The sequence below is a fragment of the Oncorhynchus kisutch genome, linkage group LG7, assembly GCF_002021735.2.
Source record: "Oncorhynchus kisutch isolate 150728-3 linkage group LG7, Okis_V2, whole genome shotgun sequence".
In the NCBI taxonomy this organism is placed as follows: domain Eukaryota; kingdom Metazoa; phylum Chordata; class Actinopteri; order Salmoniformes; family Salmonidae; genus Oncorhynchus; species Oncorhynchus kisutch.
This window is the reverse complement of record NC_034180.2, coordinates 15252016-15270760: the sequence shown is the minus strand read 5'-3', so window position 1 is coordinate 15270760 and position 18745 is coordinate 15252016. Positions and strand designations below refer to the sequence as shown.

Here is an 18745-nt window from a genome sequence, read left to right as displayed (position 1 = left end):
CTCCATCCAACCTCACTGAGCTCGAGCTGTTTTGCAAGGAGGAATGGGAAAAAATGTCAGTCTCTCGATGTGCAAAACTGATAGAGACATACCCCAAGCAACTTACAGCTGTCTGTAATCGCAGCAAAAGGTGGCGCTACAAAGTATTAACTTATGGGGGCTGAATAATTTTGCACGCCCAATTTTTCAGATTTGTTAAAAAAGATTGAAATATCCAATAAATGTCGTTCCACTTCATGATTGTGTCCCACTTGTTGATGATTCTTCACAAAAAAGTACAGTTTTATATCTTTGTTTGAAGCCTGAAATGTGGCAAAAGGTCGCAAAGTTCAAGGGGGCCGAATACTTTCGCAAGGCACTGTATATGTATGAAAACAGACAAGAAAATACGCTCAAATAAAATGTTACAATCTGTTATGTTGCCTCTAATGAAGCATTTGATCTAAAATCCAAAATGCTGGAGTATAGAGGCAACATTTCAATTGTACACTTCACTGTCCAAATACCTAGGTCTATACACAATCGGTGTGTTTGTGAACAGTTTGTCTTAGACTTCCACCATTGTTTTTGTGAGCTTCCATGGCCTTTGTTGGTGCAGAGCAAGTTAGACTTTACCTAATAAAATGTGCTAATAACTCACAAGAGGAATATCTCAGGGTAAAATTAGGACATCGCAGTAAATAATCTATTAAACTTGTTGTTCACACATGCCCCAACATGCTAGACGTACGCTCCTCAAGGGATGCACAACTCACAGAAGATAAGGGCAACACACTCTAAAACACTAGCTAGTAGCGCTTCTAAAAATGAATCTTTCATTCAGCTCCTTGCGTGTGCACAGCCTCCAGCCAGGCAGTGTTGCAGCGTGAAGTGGAATAGGCTATATAAGATTCGTAGTTCTTTGACTTTGTGCGATTTAATTTACCAGATATGAAACAAAACGTCAGAAATACTTTGAAAATAGCTACTGCAGCATTTACTTTCCTATAAATATGATGATACTTAACTATTTTCATTCACGAATGTGAGTGAAATGCTTGCACTGTGGATCCCTGACCACCTGCCAACGTGGCTGGTGAAATAGACATCCTATCCGCCAATGACAAAATCTTCCCTCATTTGGCAGGTGGCGGATGCCCATTTTAGGCCCTGCTCACATATAACTCCAACGTTCCCTTTCAGTCAGTCACTCGGTATAGCATACTATGGGGAGTCAATAACCAATCATATTCACCAGAAGAAAACTGAAATCACACCCAATAGGCAAATGGATGCTGAGCTGCCCTCGGAAGCCCCTCCTTCCTGGCTCTAATACCGGGCTCGCATTTATTTCCTCAATTCTTTGCTTTTCATTTTGCCTGAAGGTAGGCTGGACATATTACATTTTAACAATGCTTTTTTCTGCTAAAAATGAGTTCATTGCATCCGCCATGGAGCCCAGTTTCATAATTTTACCATTTGTCCCAGCTTTGAAGTAATCACGAAAAACAGGCCTTATTTAGGGCATTTTTCATCCTGCCAGCTCCTATTAGTTCTATTGAGCACCGTGGCACCAACTTGTCTTCCGAACGTTCTATTCCCAGCTTATTGTTCTACGTCACAACGCCTGCTTTGCTATTGTTGACAATGAGATCTGCCCACGTTGCTGGTAGTTAAAATGTAAACAACAACAAATGACTCATGGAACTCTGAGGTCGTCCCATTGTTCACTATAGGGAAATATAGGTCTGTCACGAGATTCTTCCTGGGAAGGAGAGGCGGACCAAAACACAGCGTGGTTATTTTTATACATCTTTAATAAAGATGATAACTTGAACAATGTATAATACAAAATAAGAAACGTGAAAAACCAAAACAGCCCTATCTGGTGCAACAAACACAAAGACAGGAACAGACAAATAAGACATCCAACATAGAATGCCCACTCAGATCACACTCTGACCAAACAAAACATAGAACATACAAAGCAAACTATGGTCAGGGTGTGACATATTGCAGTTTGTGATTTTGTTGTGCTGGTTGAAATAGTTGTTTATTATGGGGCTCTATGCTCAGATAATCGCATCGTATTCTTTCGCAGTAAATCATTTTTTGAATCTGACAACGCAGTTGGATTAGCAAGATTCTAGGCTTTCGATACAGTTGAGACACTTGTATTTTCATGAATGTTTAACATGACTATTTATGTAGCGACCACCGTATGTTATGGAATTTCAGCCCGTTAGCGGGTTCCGTGCGCAGAGAGGTTAATCAGCAAAAAACGAACTATACAAAAACTCACTACTATAATGCTTCAGATGACAATATTACTCAGAGACTCGTGTTTACATCTCAATAAAACAAAACACAGTCTGCATGTTCCTCAAGAAACAACAACTGATGCCCCTGTTACAGATGTCTATGTATCAGGGGAAAAGCTCAAATAACCAAATTCAACCTAGCTAATTTCCCAAAACATATGCAATTGTTTTTTACTATAGAGGTTGCTTTTCAACATTAATACCATAACATTGTTCCACATAATGGAAATAGTGCTCAAATTCACTGGTGTTACTTAAACAATCAAACCAGGAATCAATAACCATCAGAATCCATTATCACTATGTTTTACTATTCAGACATTTAGATCTCCCTTCCTCATAGCCAAATACAATCCAAATAAACGCCACAAATCAATGATGCCCACCTAGCGAATCTGCTGCTAGATTTTAGCATCTTTCCTGACTACCCTGACGACTTACAATTGTTTTATCAACTTCTGAAAAGTGACTCAAAACAATAATGCACGCATTGTCCTTCTAAAAGACACAAACAAGTTTCCCCGTCACCCCCAGTCACAACATGATTTCCGTGGCTACAAAAGTGTGATGTCATCAACAAGCGCTTAAACTAGACCCAAGCCGCAACGATTTTCAATGAATTGTAAATGAATCGATAAACCAAACCTAATTTATCACATCTGTTGAATCTTGAATTAGAACTTACAACATCAATCAACATCTCTCAATTCGATAAATTTATAAGAACATTTTGATGGGCACAAATCTATCGTAATTGTCTCTTCGTTATTATTTAGAATTCATTAGATTTAAGTAACTGTCTCGTCTTTGATTCAGCATTTTAATTACGACTCTATTCCCAATACATTATTCAAACAGATCATTTAGTGAACTGACATCGTCTTGCATCAAAATTCGCTCCGTCCTTATTTTAAGTTGAATATGTATTAGTCTTTCAATTTGAACCAAACAAACTATTTAAAACGTTCAGTTTATATCTTATACAAATACTAGTGACTATAACTTTCTAGGCAATACAAACAATTAGTTTAATTACAATCAAAAACTCTGATTTTTTAGTTAACGCCTTGGCTGGGAACTGAACCCTGGACTGCAGTTTGCAAGAGAGCTATGCTCACCACTATACCACCAACGCTATGTAAATGACTAAGATTCTCTGCAAATAGACCCATTTTACAATTGTCTGTATTCGTAACTCCGGCATCGGGACAACAGAAAATAGCCCTAATTTAAAAGCCCAAGCTTTTCCTCAGCGAGGTTTCTCATTAATCTCGCTCTCTTTGTATATGACCCCTTTTTTCCCCCCCGATTGTCGCCTCTGATCTTCCCCTTAGTTAAATTACAATCTTGGTGGTGACGTTTGCAGGGAGTGTTACACTCCCGGGCGAAATGTCCAGTTTCGTTACAATTAAAACATTTAAACTTTTTATTTTGACTCACCTTATCCACTTTTCTTGACTTTTTTCCTTTTTCTACCTATTTTATCCCCCCCTCAGCTTCAGCAGGCTTCACATATATGGGTGGTGATTTTGCAGGTAGCTCCTGCAGCCGTATTCTCACAACCACTATTTCATCGACAAGATTAACTCTGTATTCTTGGTATACTTGAGAAGGATATAGTTTGTTACCCTCACCCCTGCCCAATTGGCTAACTTTTTCATCTGCGGGAGCGGAGGGCATCACATCTGGGCTCTTTTTGGATTTCCTCCTATTTTCACCCTCAACTCTCTTTTTTTGCTTCTGAAAGCCAAACTCCGGCTGTGTATTAACCCCTGTTTATTCTGCTTTTTCACATTTTTCCCACATTCCTTATGTATCTGTTTTATAAGTGATTCCAGCTTTTCTACATTTAGACGGCCATCAAAATCATAATTCTTTCTCCATTTTAGACCAAAATCAATGTTTCTTTTGTCTCTCTGTTCCATATAACGCTTGTCTCCCGTTAGTTCCGGGCCCTCCTTTGAGGATTTTCTACCCATGTTAGTTAAATCCTTACCGTTACTAGTAGCTATGGTATTTAATCACTTATCTATGCCTTTCAATTTTTTACCTTCTATGTGTGTGTATTTATCGTTACACAGTTACTTTAGTTGCTCTCCTGTCTGACTATGTGTGTGTCTCTTTAATGATAATCAATGTGTATGGGTTTCTATATTTATTTCTCCTTTCTGGAAACTTCGTCTGTAGATTTGACTTTTGATCGGACATTAAATTTCACCTGTATACAATTATAAGCTCATTATAAACTATTGTTCCTTGGGACTTTCAACGTTAATATCTCATATCTCACTTCTCTAGACTAGGTTTCCCTCACCACCTCCGTGGATATTACTTTCTTTCAGTATTGAATAGGTTCAGTTATTTCGTTCGCCTAGGATTACCCTGCATTCTCACCAAGCCTAATTTATATTTAGGTATGTCTTTTGAATTAATGGCTATCCTATTTGTACAGAACGACTGTCCTATCTAACAAAACTTACTATATCCCTTCCTTCCGTTATGTTTATTTGTGGTAGAATTCATTACAAAGGTAACTTCGGACCTCTTCCTTCCTTCCTATCGATTTTGGTTAAAACACAAAGTAGAAACCTAGTGTATTTGTTCAGAATATTCAAGCACCTATCATTGATTAAATCCAAACTCCTTTAGAACATTCAATCAAAAATATCTTAAATAATTCCTTGAGAATAAAGACTATTTACCTCCGTCCTGTAGACTGGGAAAAGCAATGCCGGTTTGATTTCATCACCTTCTCTGTCGCTTCTCTGTCACACAATCCCTTCTTATGAACTCATATTGTTAATCAGATATAATAAAACAGAGTATGAGTTTACTTAGTTACAGTTCCATTTAAAATGATTTGTTCAGTCATTTAATCATAATTTTCCTAACACAATTGTACGTTGAATTATTTTTTAAGACCTGTGTTTTTTCATGTACATTGATTGGTTGATTAATCTTATGCTACACCAACATAAGTAACATACATTTTTCTAAAGTAATAATCCAATCTGTTATTAGTTGGACTTTTTGCATCTGTAACTGAGATGGCTGTTCCAGTTATTATTGAGACTACCTACATCAAATAGAAGTATTTCCTGGCAGTCATTGTCAGTGCAGGTTGGGGGTGATTAACGTTCTCTGGCTGGATTCCAATTTTTCACTCGTCAGAACGTCAAATGAAAAGTTGAGTGAACATTAAAATTCAACTTGAGAATGTATGTTGGTTCAGCAAAATGCCAAACATTTTTGTAAACTCACAATCCTATTGCAGTCTGCTGCCTTACAATTGTACATTGATTCAACTTTTTTATAGTGCAGGGAGACAAAATACACCTCTCAACTCAAAGTGTAATGTAGCCTAGTTTAATTTCAACACAGGTGTATAGCGAGATAAAGTCAAGTTGAAATTGAAATGTGTTGATTGATCCATACACTTGTATTACAATGATGAGACTGCTTATCATTTTTCTAAGGAGTCGAGGAGGCCTTGTTTATCAAATCAGATCAATGATCACTCACACCGCCAAAGTAGAAGAAGAGAGGATGAGAAGTGGAGTACAATAAAGTTGACCATTGCAATGTACATTAGTTGCCCTTGGCTGGGAAGCTGACCCTAGATCTGTGCCTACAGGCAAGTAGCAGGGAAGATATGAGGGGGAGGGGTTCTCAATTGAAGACACCTTAGTTAGTTAATGAGTGCAGGGCTGGGCTGGATAGATGGGGGTATAAAGACAAGCAGGGAGCTATGGCTGACTCTACTGTCACTGTCTTATAGTCACCATGTCTTTCTCAGGAAAATACCAGATGGAGTCACATGACAACTTTGAGTCCTTCATGGAGGCTGTTGGTAAGTCTTGCTGTTGGGTTTGTACATTTGATTAGATTTGGGGTGTTAATTTCAGAAGTCGTAGTCCTTTCAGTAATGATGTTCAATGGTGACTGCGAATGCAATGGTTACGTCTGAGTAGCAAACCCAGGTAGCACATTAGTTTCCTTGGATGTTCTGGGAACAGAATGTGTCTTGATTAATGTTTGTTTTTGTATGGCAAGTTCTTAGTGTTCTGAGAACATGACTATAACTATGAGAACCTACAGAACATTATGCTTAAGTACTGACATTCCCACAGGAGAATATTTAAAGTCAGCTGAACAACTTGAGAATATTCCCAATGTAAAATGACTAATGTTCCTAGAACTTTACCTTAAATTAAAATGTTTGCACTTTCAGGAAATATTCTGATCAAATAATGAAATGCCAAGAAAATAACATTTGGCAAATTCCTTTAATGAGAATGTTCCAAAGCCAAGCAACTGTCCTGTACCATTACCAGAATGTGGTATGCAACATAACCAAGCCCTAAAATGTATGGTCCTCGGAATGTTATGTGCTAGCTGGGAATGCATTCAGATCATTGTGTTGCCATATTATAGTGCATCAGCGCTTTACTTCAGTAGTAATAATTCAGTGTTCATGTCCCACTTCATTAACTTTTTGTAGTACTAAAAAGCACCGTCTATGACTCTCTCGCTGCCGCAAACATGTAGGTCTCCCTGATGAGCTTATCCAGGAGGGCAAAGACATCAAGAGCATCTCTGAGATTGAGGAGACTGGAGACCACTTCAAGGTGACTGTCACCACGGGGACAAAGATCCTCACCAACTCCTTCACCATTGGCCAGGAGACGGAGCTCGAGTCGCCGACCGGGGAGAAAGTCAATGTGGGTGGCGCATGTCACAACCCAACCATGAGTTTCATACATGTAGCCTGGGTTTATCCATCTCCCTACATATACAGCAAGTATCTAACTAAACTATAAGTTCAGCTGATGTGGGGTTAGTTCAGGTCCCAGTGATGTTGCGGGAGGACTGACTTTCATTGGCAGAATCTCCTCTGCTCTCCAGGGACTGGGCGCACAGTTACGTCTGAAAACCAACTCACACACCTGATGCACACTGTCACTTTTTTTTCTTCTCCATATATGGCCATCCAACTTGGGCCTGTTAAATTGGTCCTAGTTGACTGTAGTTGGTGACCACTGCATTCAGATCTAACCGTTGACCTCTCCTGTTTCAGTCTGTGGTGATGAGGGAAGGTAACAAGCTGACGGCCATCCTGAATGGGATCGAATATGTCACAGAACTTACAGACGCAAACACCCTCGTCAACGTGAGTCTGGAGCATATGGCCGGGGGTTTCACGAAGTGACACAATTTCAGGGTTAATTTATACCATTAACAAAATGGCTAGTCTATGACAGTGCCGTGAACGCAATTCAACTGTTTGCTGCCGCCAATGTTCTAATTACATGCTGACCCCACCGCTCGCGTCGCAAAATAAATGTACGTGTTATTCAATCATTGCACCCACACTGCTCGCGCGCCTCAGCAAGCATCTGCGTGTAATGATTACAGATGCTTTCTCTTTTCAGACCATGACTCTGTCTGGCATGTCATACAAGAGGACCAGCAAACGAATGTGAAGATCTACTGCACTCTTTGGATTAATAAAATGTGAAAGGCATTGAATGGTCTGGTCTCAGCATTTCATATCAATGAGTAGAACTTCAGGGGAAAATACAAGTTTGTAATGAGGCAAGGTTTGAGTTGGATGAATGTGGTATTCAATAGAATAGTGTAGTTCTGTGAACATTACACTCGGGCCCAAATGGATTTTCTACATGTTAATGTGACTGCTTTATAGCAAATGTGAACCCATCTAGTCTGTAATATGGGTCAGAATCCTACCACATTGGGTGCATCAGTTTAAAAGCAGATTCCTCAATTTCCAGTTATTTTTGAAAATCAAGTTTCAGGAAATGTTTTTGGACATTGCTTTCACTAGTTCCACCCCAGTGTAGCTGACAAGGGGCTAAAGGTGCACCATTTGAGGGTGACTGGTTTCCCAGCTACAGTGCGGTTGGAAAAGCTAAGGACCCTGGGACTAAACACCTCCCTCTGCAACTGGATCCTGCACTTCCTGACGGTCCGCCCCCAGGTGGTAAGGGTAGGCAACAAGTCTGCCACACTGATCCTTAACACTGGGGCCCCTCCTGTACTCCCTGTTCACCCACGACTGCGTGGTAAAACATGACTCCAACACCAAGTTTGAGGTGCACCACAACACCAGTGGTAGGCCTGGTCACTGACAATGATGAGACCTGCAGTGTGGTGCCAGGACAACCTCTCCCTCAATGTGAGCACAACAAAGGTGCTGATCGTTGACTACAGGAAAAGGCGTGCTCAACAAGTCCCCATTAACATCGACAGAACGAGTTTCAAGTTCCTTGGTGTCCACATTACCAACAAACTATCATGGTCCGGTCGTGTCTTTACTATCATTAACCAAAGACTTATTCTCATTCTGTCGGTATCGATAGTCTAAGAGTTTAACCACGTGGTATGGTTAAAAGACTCTACAACCTTTGTCCTCCCCTAATGGAGAAAAACATGGTCTGCTTTTCGAAAACCCGAGTGGGTTTTATTCGGAAGGGCCGACGTGGGCTATCCCAGGATGTCTGACCCTAACTGGGCTCGGGCGGTCCTCTGATTTAGTTCAAATCAAAAGGGAATATTGTATTTTTCTTCAAACAGTCCACAATCATATTACACAATAATACAAACAGTATCATACTCACTCATTCAGGTTATACAACAATTAGATGTAAACCTCATATCTGCGGCTATTATATAAACAGCGTTATGGTAATGTGGCCACACCCTCTCTCTTGAGCTTCCCAAGTTGTGACAAACGGACCAGTTCGTAGCTGGATTCTTCACCGATCTTTTATACTAGAAAATGATACTCATTCTACTTAAACATCCTTTACTCCAACTGTCTTCATAATCTAGGCGGGATCATGTCATAAAGATGCATTTTAATCTTGCAGATCATCCTGTGTGAGTTTCATGTCTTACCTCAAGGTCTTGGTGTGGGTTCTCTGCAGGATGGCATAGGCCTTCACCTATTTTCCCTACCTGCCAGTGGGGCACCCCTGCATTCATTGTTACCATCCCCAGAGCGGTGTTAGGATGGTATAGTTTACTGTCAAAGTAATATTGAGCCGTTTATACTGCACAAATATAAACGCAATATGTCAAGTCACCTATTTCACCCACCCATTTACTGACGACCTTCTTCAGTATATAGGCAACATCACTGGAAGGGAACTAGCTCAGAATTTCACTCTTTGACAATTCATGTACAGTGGTGAGAACAAGTATTTGATACACTGCCGATTTTGCAGGTTTTCCTACTTACAAAGCATGTAGAGGTCTGTAATTTTTATAGGTTCACTTCAACTGTGAGAGACGGCATCTAAAACAAAAATCCAGAAAATCACATTGTATGATTTTTAAGTAATTAATTTGCATTTTATTGTATGACATAAGTATTTGATCACCTACCAACCAGTAAGAATTCCATCTCTCACAGACCTGTTTGTTTTTCTTTAAGAAGCCCTCCTGTTCTCCACTCATTACCTGTAACTGCACCTGTTTGAACTCGTTACCTGTATAAAAGACACCTGTCCACACACTCAATCAAACAGACTCCAACCTCTCCACAATGGCCAAGATCAGAGAGCTGTGTAAGGACATCAGGCATACAATTGTAGACCTGCACAAGGCTGGGATGGGCTACAGGACAATAGGCAAGCAGCTTGGTGAGAAGGCAACAACTGTTGGCGCAATTATTAGAAAATGGAAGAAGTTCAAGATGACTGTCAATCACCCTCGGTCTGGGGCTCCATGCAAGATCTCACCTCGTGGGGCATCAATGATCATGAGGAAGGTGAGGGATGAGCCCAGAGCTACACGGCAGGACCTGGTCAATGACCTGAAGAGAGCTGGGACAACAGTCTCAAAGAAAACCATTAGTAACACACTACGCCGTCATGGATTAAAATACTTCAGCGCACGCAAGGTCCCCCTGCTCAAGCCAGCGCATGTCCAGGCCCGTCTGAAGTTTGCCAATGACCATCTGGATGATCCAGAGGAGGAATGAGAGAAGGTCATGTGGTCTGATGAGACAAAAATAGAGCTTTTTTGTCTAAACTCCACTCGCCGTGTTTGGAGGAAGAAGAAGGATGAGTACAACCCCAGATCACCATCCCAACCGTGAAGCATGGAGGTGGAAACATAATTATTTGGGGATGCTTTTCTGCAAAGGGGACAGGACGACTGCACCGTATTGAGGGGAGGATGGATGGGGCCATGTATCGCAAGATCTTGGCCAACAACCTCCTTCCCTCAGTAAGAGGGTCTGTAGGTAGGAGTGGACCAAAATCGCTGCAGCAGTGTGTGCAAACCTGGTCAAGAACTACAGGAAATGTATGATCTCTGTAATTGCAAACAAAGGTTTCTCTACCAAAATTGTAAATCATACTATGTGATTTTCTGGATTTTTGTTTTAGATTCCGTCTCTCACAGTTGAAGTGTACCTATAAAAAAATTACAGACCTCTAAATGCTTTGTAAGTAGGAAAACCTGCAAACCTCAAATACTTGTTCTCCCCACTGTATGTCAAAAAACTGGAGCTAAATTCTTAGCTAGATGGGACCCTGAGCACTCAAATCAAATGAAAGAATCGAAAACAGCAGGTCCAGGACAAGGTGGCATGTCCGGTGATCAGGTCAGGGTTCCATAGCCGCAGGCAGAACAGTTGAAACTGGAGCAGCAGTACGACCAGGTGGACTGGGGACAGCAAGGAGTCATCATGTCAGGTAGTCCTGAGCCCACAAAGATCTCTGCCATGACACAACCCAAGGGGGGGAGCCAACCCAGACAGGAAGATCGCATCAGTGACTCAACCCACTCAAGTGACGCACCCGTCCTAGGGACGGCATGAAAGAGCACCAGTAACCCAGTGACTCAGCCCCTGTAATAGGGTAAGAGGCAGAGAATCCCAGTGGAAAGAGGGGAACCGGCCAGGCAGAGACAGCAAGGGCTTGTTGCTCCAGAGCCTTTCCGTTCACCTTCACACTCCTGGGCCAGACTACACTCAATCATAGGATCCACTGAAGAGATGAGTCTTCAGTGAAGACTTAAAGGTTGAGACCTAGTTTGCGTCTCTCACATGGGTAGGCAGACCATTCCATAAAAATGGAGCTCTATAGGAGAAAGCCCTGCCTGCAGCTGTTTGCTTAGAAATTCTAGGGACAATTAGGAGGCCTGCGTCTTGTGACCGTAGCTTACATGTAGGTATGTACGGCAGGACCAAATCAGAGAGATGGGTAGGAGCAAGCCCATGTAATGCTTTGTAGGTTAGCAGTAAAACCTTGAAATCAGCCCTTGCCTTGACAGGAAGCCAGTGTAGGGAGGCTAGCACTGGAGTAATATGATCAAATTTCCTTCACAGTTTCATTTTAGACGACTGTACAACCATCAAGATGAATTGTCAGATCCAACAGAAGATCTCTTTGCTTCTTGGGACCTAGAACAAGCATCTCTGTTTTGTCCGAGTTCAAAAGTAAAACATTTGCCGCCATCCACTTCCTAATGTCTGAAACACAGGCTTCCAGGGTAGGACATTTTGGGGCTTCACCATGTTTCATCGAAATGTACAGCTGTGTGTCGTCCGCATAGCAGTGAAAGAGGTAGAATATATAGTGAAAACAATAGTGGTCCTAAAACAGAACCTTGAGGCACACCAAAACATACAATTGATTTGTCAGAGGACAAACCTTCCACAGAGATGAACTGATATATTTTCGACAGATAAGATCGAAACCAGGCAAGAACTTGTCCGTGTCGACCAATTAGGGTTTCCTATCTCTCCAAAGAATTGTGGTGATCGGTGGTGTCAAAATCAGCACTAAGGTCTGGGAGCACGAGGACAGATGCAGAGCCTTGGTCTGACGCCATTAAAAAGGTAATTTACCACCATGAGTGCAGTCTCAGTGCTATGATGGGGTCTTAAACCAGACTGAAGCGTTTCATGTACATTATTTGTCTTCAGGAAGGCAGAGAGATGCTGGGCAATATTATTGTTATTATTTTTTTTGAGGAATAGGATATTCGATATCGGCCAGGTCAATGTTTTGCTTTTCCAAGAGAGGCTTTATTACTGCCACTTTTAGAGAGTTTGGTACATGTCTGGAGGATAGAGAGCCATCCATTATGCTCAACATAGGAGGGGCAAGCACAGGAAGTAGCTCTTTAAACTACTGAGTTGGAATAGGGGCCAGTACGCAGCTTGAAGGTTTAGAGGACATTACTATTTTCATGTGTCAAGAGATACAGGATTAGAAAACTTGAGTGTCTCCATTGATCCTAAGTCCTGGCAGTTCTGTGCAGACTCAGGACAACTGAGCTTTGGAGAAATACGCAGATTCAAAGAGGAGTCCGTAATTTGCTTCCTAATGATCATGATCTTTTCGTCGTAGAAGTTCAGGAATTCATCACTGATGAAGTGAAATACATCCTCTCTTGGGGTATGCTGCTTTTTGTTACCTTTGTGACAATATCAACAATACATTTAGGATTGTTCTTATTCTCCTCAATTAGGTTGAAAAAATAGGATGATCGAGCAGCAGTGAGGGCTCTTTGATATTGCACAGTACTGTCTTTTCCAAGACTTCCAGTTTGGTGGAGAGCCACTTCCGTTCCAATTTTCTGGAAGCTTGCTTCAGGGCTCTGATATTTTCTGTATACCAGGGAGCTAATTTCTTGTGACAAATTTTCTTTTGATTTTTTGAGGTGCGACTGCATCTAGGGTATTACGCTAGGTTAAATTTAGATCCTCAGTTAGGTGGTTAACCGATTTTTGTACTCCGACATCCTTGGGGAGGTGGAGGGAGTCTGGAAGGGCATTTAGGAATTGTTGGGTTGTCCGAGAATTTATAGCATGGCTTTTGATGATCCTCGGTTGGGGTCTGAGCAGATTATTTGTTGCAATTGCAAACGTAATATGATGGTGGTTCGATAGTCCAGGATTATGAGGAACAACATTTAGATCCACAATATTTATTCCACGGGACAAAACTAGATCCAGGGTATGACTGAGGTAATGAGTAGGCCCGGAGACATGTTGGACAAAACCCACTAAAAAGTGATTGAGTAGGCTATATAGATTTCATGACTAAAAGCTCAAAAGATGGAAATGTAGTCATTTTTTGTTGTCAATAAAAATGTGCTGTCGTAAATATTAGAAACGCCTCCGCCTATGTGGGATATGTGCACTAGTGTTACCAGGAGGAGAGGCCTCATTTAACACAGTAAATCCATTAGGCTTGAACCATGTTTCAGTCAGGCCAGTCACATCAACATTATGATCAGTGTTTAGTTCATTGACTATGACTGACTTGCAAGTGAGGGATCTAAAATTCAGTAGCCCTATTTTGCGATGTGAGATATCACAATCTCTTTCAATAATGACCAGAATGGAGGAAGTCTTTACTCCAGTGAGATTGCTGAGGCGAACACCGCCATGTTTAGTTTTGCCCAACATAGATCGAGGCACAGACACGATGTCAATGGGGATAGCTGAGCTGACTACACTGACAGTGCTAGTGGCAGACTCCACTAAGCTGGCAGGCTGGCTAACAGCCTGCTGCCTGGCCTGCCCTCTATCTCATTGTGGGGCTAGATGAGTTAGGGCCCTGTCTATGCGATAGATAAGATGAGATCACCCCTCCAGCTAGGATGGAGTCAATCAATCCTCAGCTGGCCAGGCTTGGTCCTGTTTGTGGGAGAGTCCCAGAAAGAGGGCCAATTATCTACAAATTCTATCTTTTTGGAGGGGCAGAAAACAGTTTTCAACCAGCGATTGAGTTGTGAGACTCTGCTGGATCTTAATGTTTTTCCTCATAATCCTGGACTATCGGACCACCATTTTATTACGTTTGCAATTGCAACAAATAATCTGCTCAGACCCCAACCAAGGAACATCAAAAGTCGTGCTATAAATTCACAGACTACACAAAGATTCCTTGATGTCCTTCCAGATTCCCTCTGTCTACCCAAGGACGCCAGAGGACAAAAATCAGTTAACCACCTAACTGAGGAACTCAATTTAACCTTGCGCAATACCCTAGATGCAGTTGCACCCCTAAAAACTAAAAACATTTCTCATAAGAAACTAGCTCCCTGGTACACAGAAAATACCCGAGCTCTGAAGCAAGCTTCCAGAAAATTGGAACGGAAATGGCGCCACACCAAACTGGAAGGAAAGATAGTACCGTGCAGTACCGAAGCGCCCTTACTGCTGCTCGATCATCCTATTTTTCAAACTTAATTGAGGAAAATAAGAACAATCCGAAATTCCTTTTTGATACTGTCGCAAAGCTAACTAAAAAGCAGCATTCCCCAAGAGAGGATGACTTTCACTTTAGCAGTGATAAATTCATGAACTTCTTTGAGGAAAAGATTATGATTATTAGAAAGCAAATGACGGACTCCTCTTTAAATCAGCGTATTCCTTCAAAGCTCAGTTGTCCTGAGTCTGCACAACTCTCCCAGGACCTAGGATCAAGAGAGACGCTCAAGTGTTTTAGTAATATATCTCTTGACACAATGATGAAAATAATCATGGCCTCTAAACCTTCAAGCTGCATACTGGACCCTATTCCAACTAAACTACTGAAAGAGCTGCTTCCTGTGCTTGGCCCTCCTATGTGGTTTTAGACCCCATCATAGCACTGAGACGGCACTTGTGAAGGTGGTAAATGACATTTTAATGGCATCGGACCGAGGCTCTGCATCTGTCCTCGTGCTCCTAGACCTTAGTGCTGCTTTTGATACCATCGATCACCACATTCTTTTGGAGAGATTGGAAACCCAAATTGGTCTACACGGACAAGTTCTGGCCTGGTTTAGATCTTATCTGTCGGAAAGATATCAGTTTGTCTCTGTGAATGGTTTGTCCTCTGACAAATCAACTGTAAATTTCGGTGTTCCTCAAGGTTCCGTTTTAGGACCACTATTGTTTTCACTATATATTTTACCTCTTGGGGATGTTATTCGAAAACATAATGTTAACTTTCACTGCTATGCGGATGACACACAGCTGTACATTTCAATAAAACATGGTGAAGCCCCAAAATTGCCCTTGCTAGAAGCATGTGTTTCAGACATAAGGAAGTGGATGGCTGCAAACATTCTACTTTTAAACTCGGACAAAACAGAGATGCTTGTTCTAGATCCCAAGAAACAAAGAGATCTTCTGTTGAATCTGACAATTAATCTTAATGGTCGTCTCAAATAAAACTGTGAAGGACCTCGGCATTACTCTGGACCCTGATCTCTCTTTTGAAGAACATATCAAGACCATTTCAAGGACAGCTTTTTTCCATCTATGTAACTTTGCAAAAATCTGAAACTTTCTGTCCAAAAATGATGCAGAAAAATTAATCCATGCTTTTGTCACTTCTAGGTTAGACTACTGCAATGCTCTACTTTCCGGCTACCCGGATAAAGCACTAAATAAACTTCAGTTGGTGCTAAAAACGGCTGCTAGAATCCTGACTAGAACCCCCCAAAAATTGATCATATTACTCCAGTGCTAGCCACTCTACACTGGCTTCCTGTCAAAGCAAGGGCTGATTTCAAGGTTTTACTGCTAACCTACAAAGCATTACATGGGCTTGCTCCTACCTAACTCTCGGATTTGGTCCTGCCGTACATACCTACACGTACGCTGCGGCCTCCTAATTGTCCCTAGAATTTCTAAGCAAACAGCTGGAGGCAGGGCTTTCTCCTATAGAGCTCCATTTTTATGGAACGGTCTGCCTACCCATGTCAGAGACGCAAACTCGGTCTCAACCTTTAAGTCTTTACTGAAGACTCATCTCTTCAGTGGATCCTATGATTGAGTGTAGTCTGGCCCAGGAGTGTGAAGGTGAACGGAAAGGCTCTGGAGCAACAAGCCCTTGCTGTCTCTGCCTGGCCGGTTCCCCTCTTTCCACTGGGATTCTCTGCCTCTTACCCTATTACAGGGGCTGAGTCACTGGCTTACTGGTGCTCTTTCATGCCGTCCCTAGGACGGGTGCGTCACTTGAGTGGGTTGATTCACTGATGTGGTCATCCTGTCTGGGTTGGCGCCCCCCCTTGGGTTGTGCCATGGCGGAGATCTTTGTGGGCTATACTCGGCCCTGTCTCAGGATGGTAAGTTGGTGGTTGAAGATATCCCTCTAGTGGTGTGGGGGCTGTGCTTTGGCAAAGTGGGTGGGGTTATATCCTTCCTGTTTGGCCCTGTCCGGGGGTGTCCTCGGATGGGTCCACAGTGTCTCCTGACCCCTCCTGTCTCAGCCTCCAGTATTTATGCTGCAGTAGTTTATGTGTCGGGGGGCTAGGGTCAGTGTGTTATATCTGGAGTACTTCTCCTGTCCTATTCGGTGTCCTATGTGAATCTAAGTGTGCGTTCTCTAATTCTCTCCTTCTCTCTCTCGGAGGACCTGAGCCCTAGGACCATGCCCCAGGATTACCTGACATGATGACTCCTTGCTGTCCCCAGTCCACCTGACTGTGCTGCTGCTCCAGTTTCAACTGTTCTGCCTTATTATTATACGACCATGCTGGTCATTTATGAACATTTGAACATCTTGGCCATGTTCTGTTATAATCTCCACCCGGCACAGCCAGAAGAGGACTGGCCACCCCACATAGCCTGGTTCCTCTCTAGGTTTCTTCCTAGGTTTTGGCCTTTCTAGGGAGTTTTTCCTAGCCACCGTGCTTCTACACCTGCATTGCTTATTGTTTGGGGTTTTAGGCTGGGTTTCTGTACAGCACTTTGAGATATCAGCTGATGTACGAAGGGCTATATAAATATATTTGATTTGATTTTGATTTGATTTGAATATATTCTGGGATTCTTCCCATGGCATTGAGGAGTACACCACATCAGTCACTGGCCTCATCAATAAGTGCATCAACGACGATGTTCCCACAGTGACTGTACGTACATACCCCAACCAGAAGCAATGGATTACAGGCAACATCCGCACTGAGCTAAAGGGTAGAGCTGCCGCTTTCAAGGAGCGGGACTCTAACCCGGAAGCTTACAAGAAATCTCGCTATGCCCTCCGACGAACCATCAAACAGGCAAAACGTCAATACAGGACTAGGATCGAATCGTACTACACCGGCTCTGACACTCGTCAGATGTGGCAGGGCTTGCAAACTATTACAGACAACAAAGGGAAGCACAGCCGAGAGCTGACACGAGCCATCCAGACGAGCTAAATTACTTCTATGCTCGCTTCGAGGCAAGTAACACTGAAACATGCATGAGAGCATCAGCTGTTCCGGACTAGTGTGTGATCACGCTCTCCATAGCAGAAGTGAGAAAGAGCTTTAAACAGGTCAACATTCACAAGGCCGCAGGGCTAGAACGATTACCAGGACGTGTACTCCGAGCATGCGCTGACCGACTGGCAAGTGTCTTCACCAACTGATTAATCAGTGTTATTCTCTGAGTTTGTTGGACTTCAGAAGGAAAATAAATGTAGCTAATGGGTGAACTTTTGTTCACTCAACAAACTTTGCTCACAGTGAGCTGAATGTATAAAAACTTGTTGAGTCTAATTACAATTTCATGTTTGTTTTTGGAAGTCAACACTGTATGTCGGTTCAGCTATATTCCCAGATGTGGAGCAAACTCACAACCCTATTGCAGCTGGTTGCCTTACAATTGTATGTTGAATTCTTTTTTTTAAGACCTGTGTTTTTGCATGTACATTGATTGGTTGATTATCTTAAGCTACACCAACATAAGTAACATACATTTTTCTAAAGTAATCCAATCTGTTATTAGTTGGACTTTTTGCATCTGTTACTGAGATGGCTATTCCAGTTATTATTGAGACTACCTACATCAAATAGAAGTATTTCCTGGCAGTCATTGTCAGTGCAGGTTGGGGGTGATTAACGTTCTCTGGCTGGATTCCAATTTTTCAAGTTGAATTGTATGTTCACTCAACGTCAAATGAAAAGTTGAGTGAACATTAAAATTCAACTTGAGAATGTATGTTGGTTCAGCTATATGCCAAACATTTTTGCAAACTCACAATCCTATTGCAGTCTGCTGCCTTACAATTGTACATTGATTCAACTTTTTTATAGTGCAGGGAGACAAAATACACCTCTCAACTCAAAGTGCAATGTAGCCTAGTTTAATTTCAACACAGGTGTATAGCGAGATAAAGTCAAGTTGAAATTGAAATGTGTTGATTGATCCATACACTTGTATTACAATGATGAGACTAGAGTAGAGGAGGCCTTGTTTATCAAATCAGATCAATGATCACTCACACCGCCAAAGTAGAAGAAGAGAGGATGAGAAGTGGAGTACAATAAAGTTGACCATTGCAATGTACATTAGTTGCCCTTGGCTGGGAAGCTGACCCTAGATCTGTGCCTACAGGCAAGTAGCAGGGAAGATATGAGGGGGAGGGGTTCTCAATTGAAGACACCTTAGTTAGTTAATGAGTGCAGGGCTGGGCTGGATA

The 18745-nt window shown here is 42.1% G+C and overlaps 1 protein-coding gene across 1 annotated transcript; it reads left to right on the top strand.

Annotated features, from left to right (window-relative positions):
• Nucleotides 1-6019: 6019 nt before the first annotated feature.
• On the top strand, nucleotides 6020-7824 carry LOC116374678 (fatty acid binding protein 1-B.1-like). Its single transcript, XM_031828527.1, has 4 exons — nucleotides 6020-6150; nucleotides 6849-7021; nucleotides 7378-7470; nucleotides 7733-7824. The coding sequence occupies exons 1-4, from the start codon at nucleotides 6084-6086 to the stop codon at nucleotides 7781-7783; spliced, it is 384 nt and encodes a 127-aa protein (XP_031684387.1). The 5' UTR covers nucleotides 6020-6083; the 3' UTR covers nucleotides 7784-7824.
• Nucleotides 7825-18745: the final 10921 nt, after the last annotated feature.

Bases quoted from the DNA above. Each gene is read 5' to 3' on its own strand.
- LOC116374678 (XM_031828527.1), top strand. From the start codon at position 6,084: ATGTCTTTCTCAGGAAAATACCAGATGGAGTCACATGACAACTTTGAG. The intron at 6,151-6,848 runs GTAAGTCTTGCT...GCAAACATGTAG, and splicing joins GTCCTTCATGGAGGCTGTTG to GTCTCCCTGATGAGCTTATC. The intron at 7,022-7,377 runs GTGGGTGGCGCA...CTCCTGTTTCAG, and splicing joins CGACCGGGGAGAAAGTCAAT to TCTGTGGTGATGAGGGAAGG.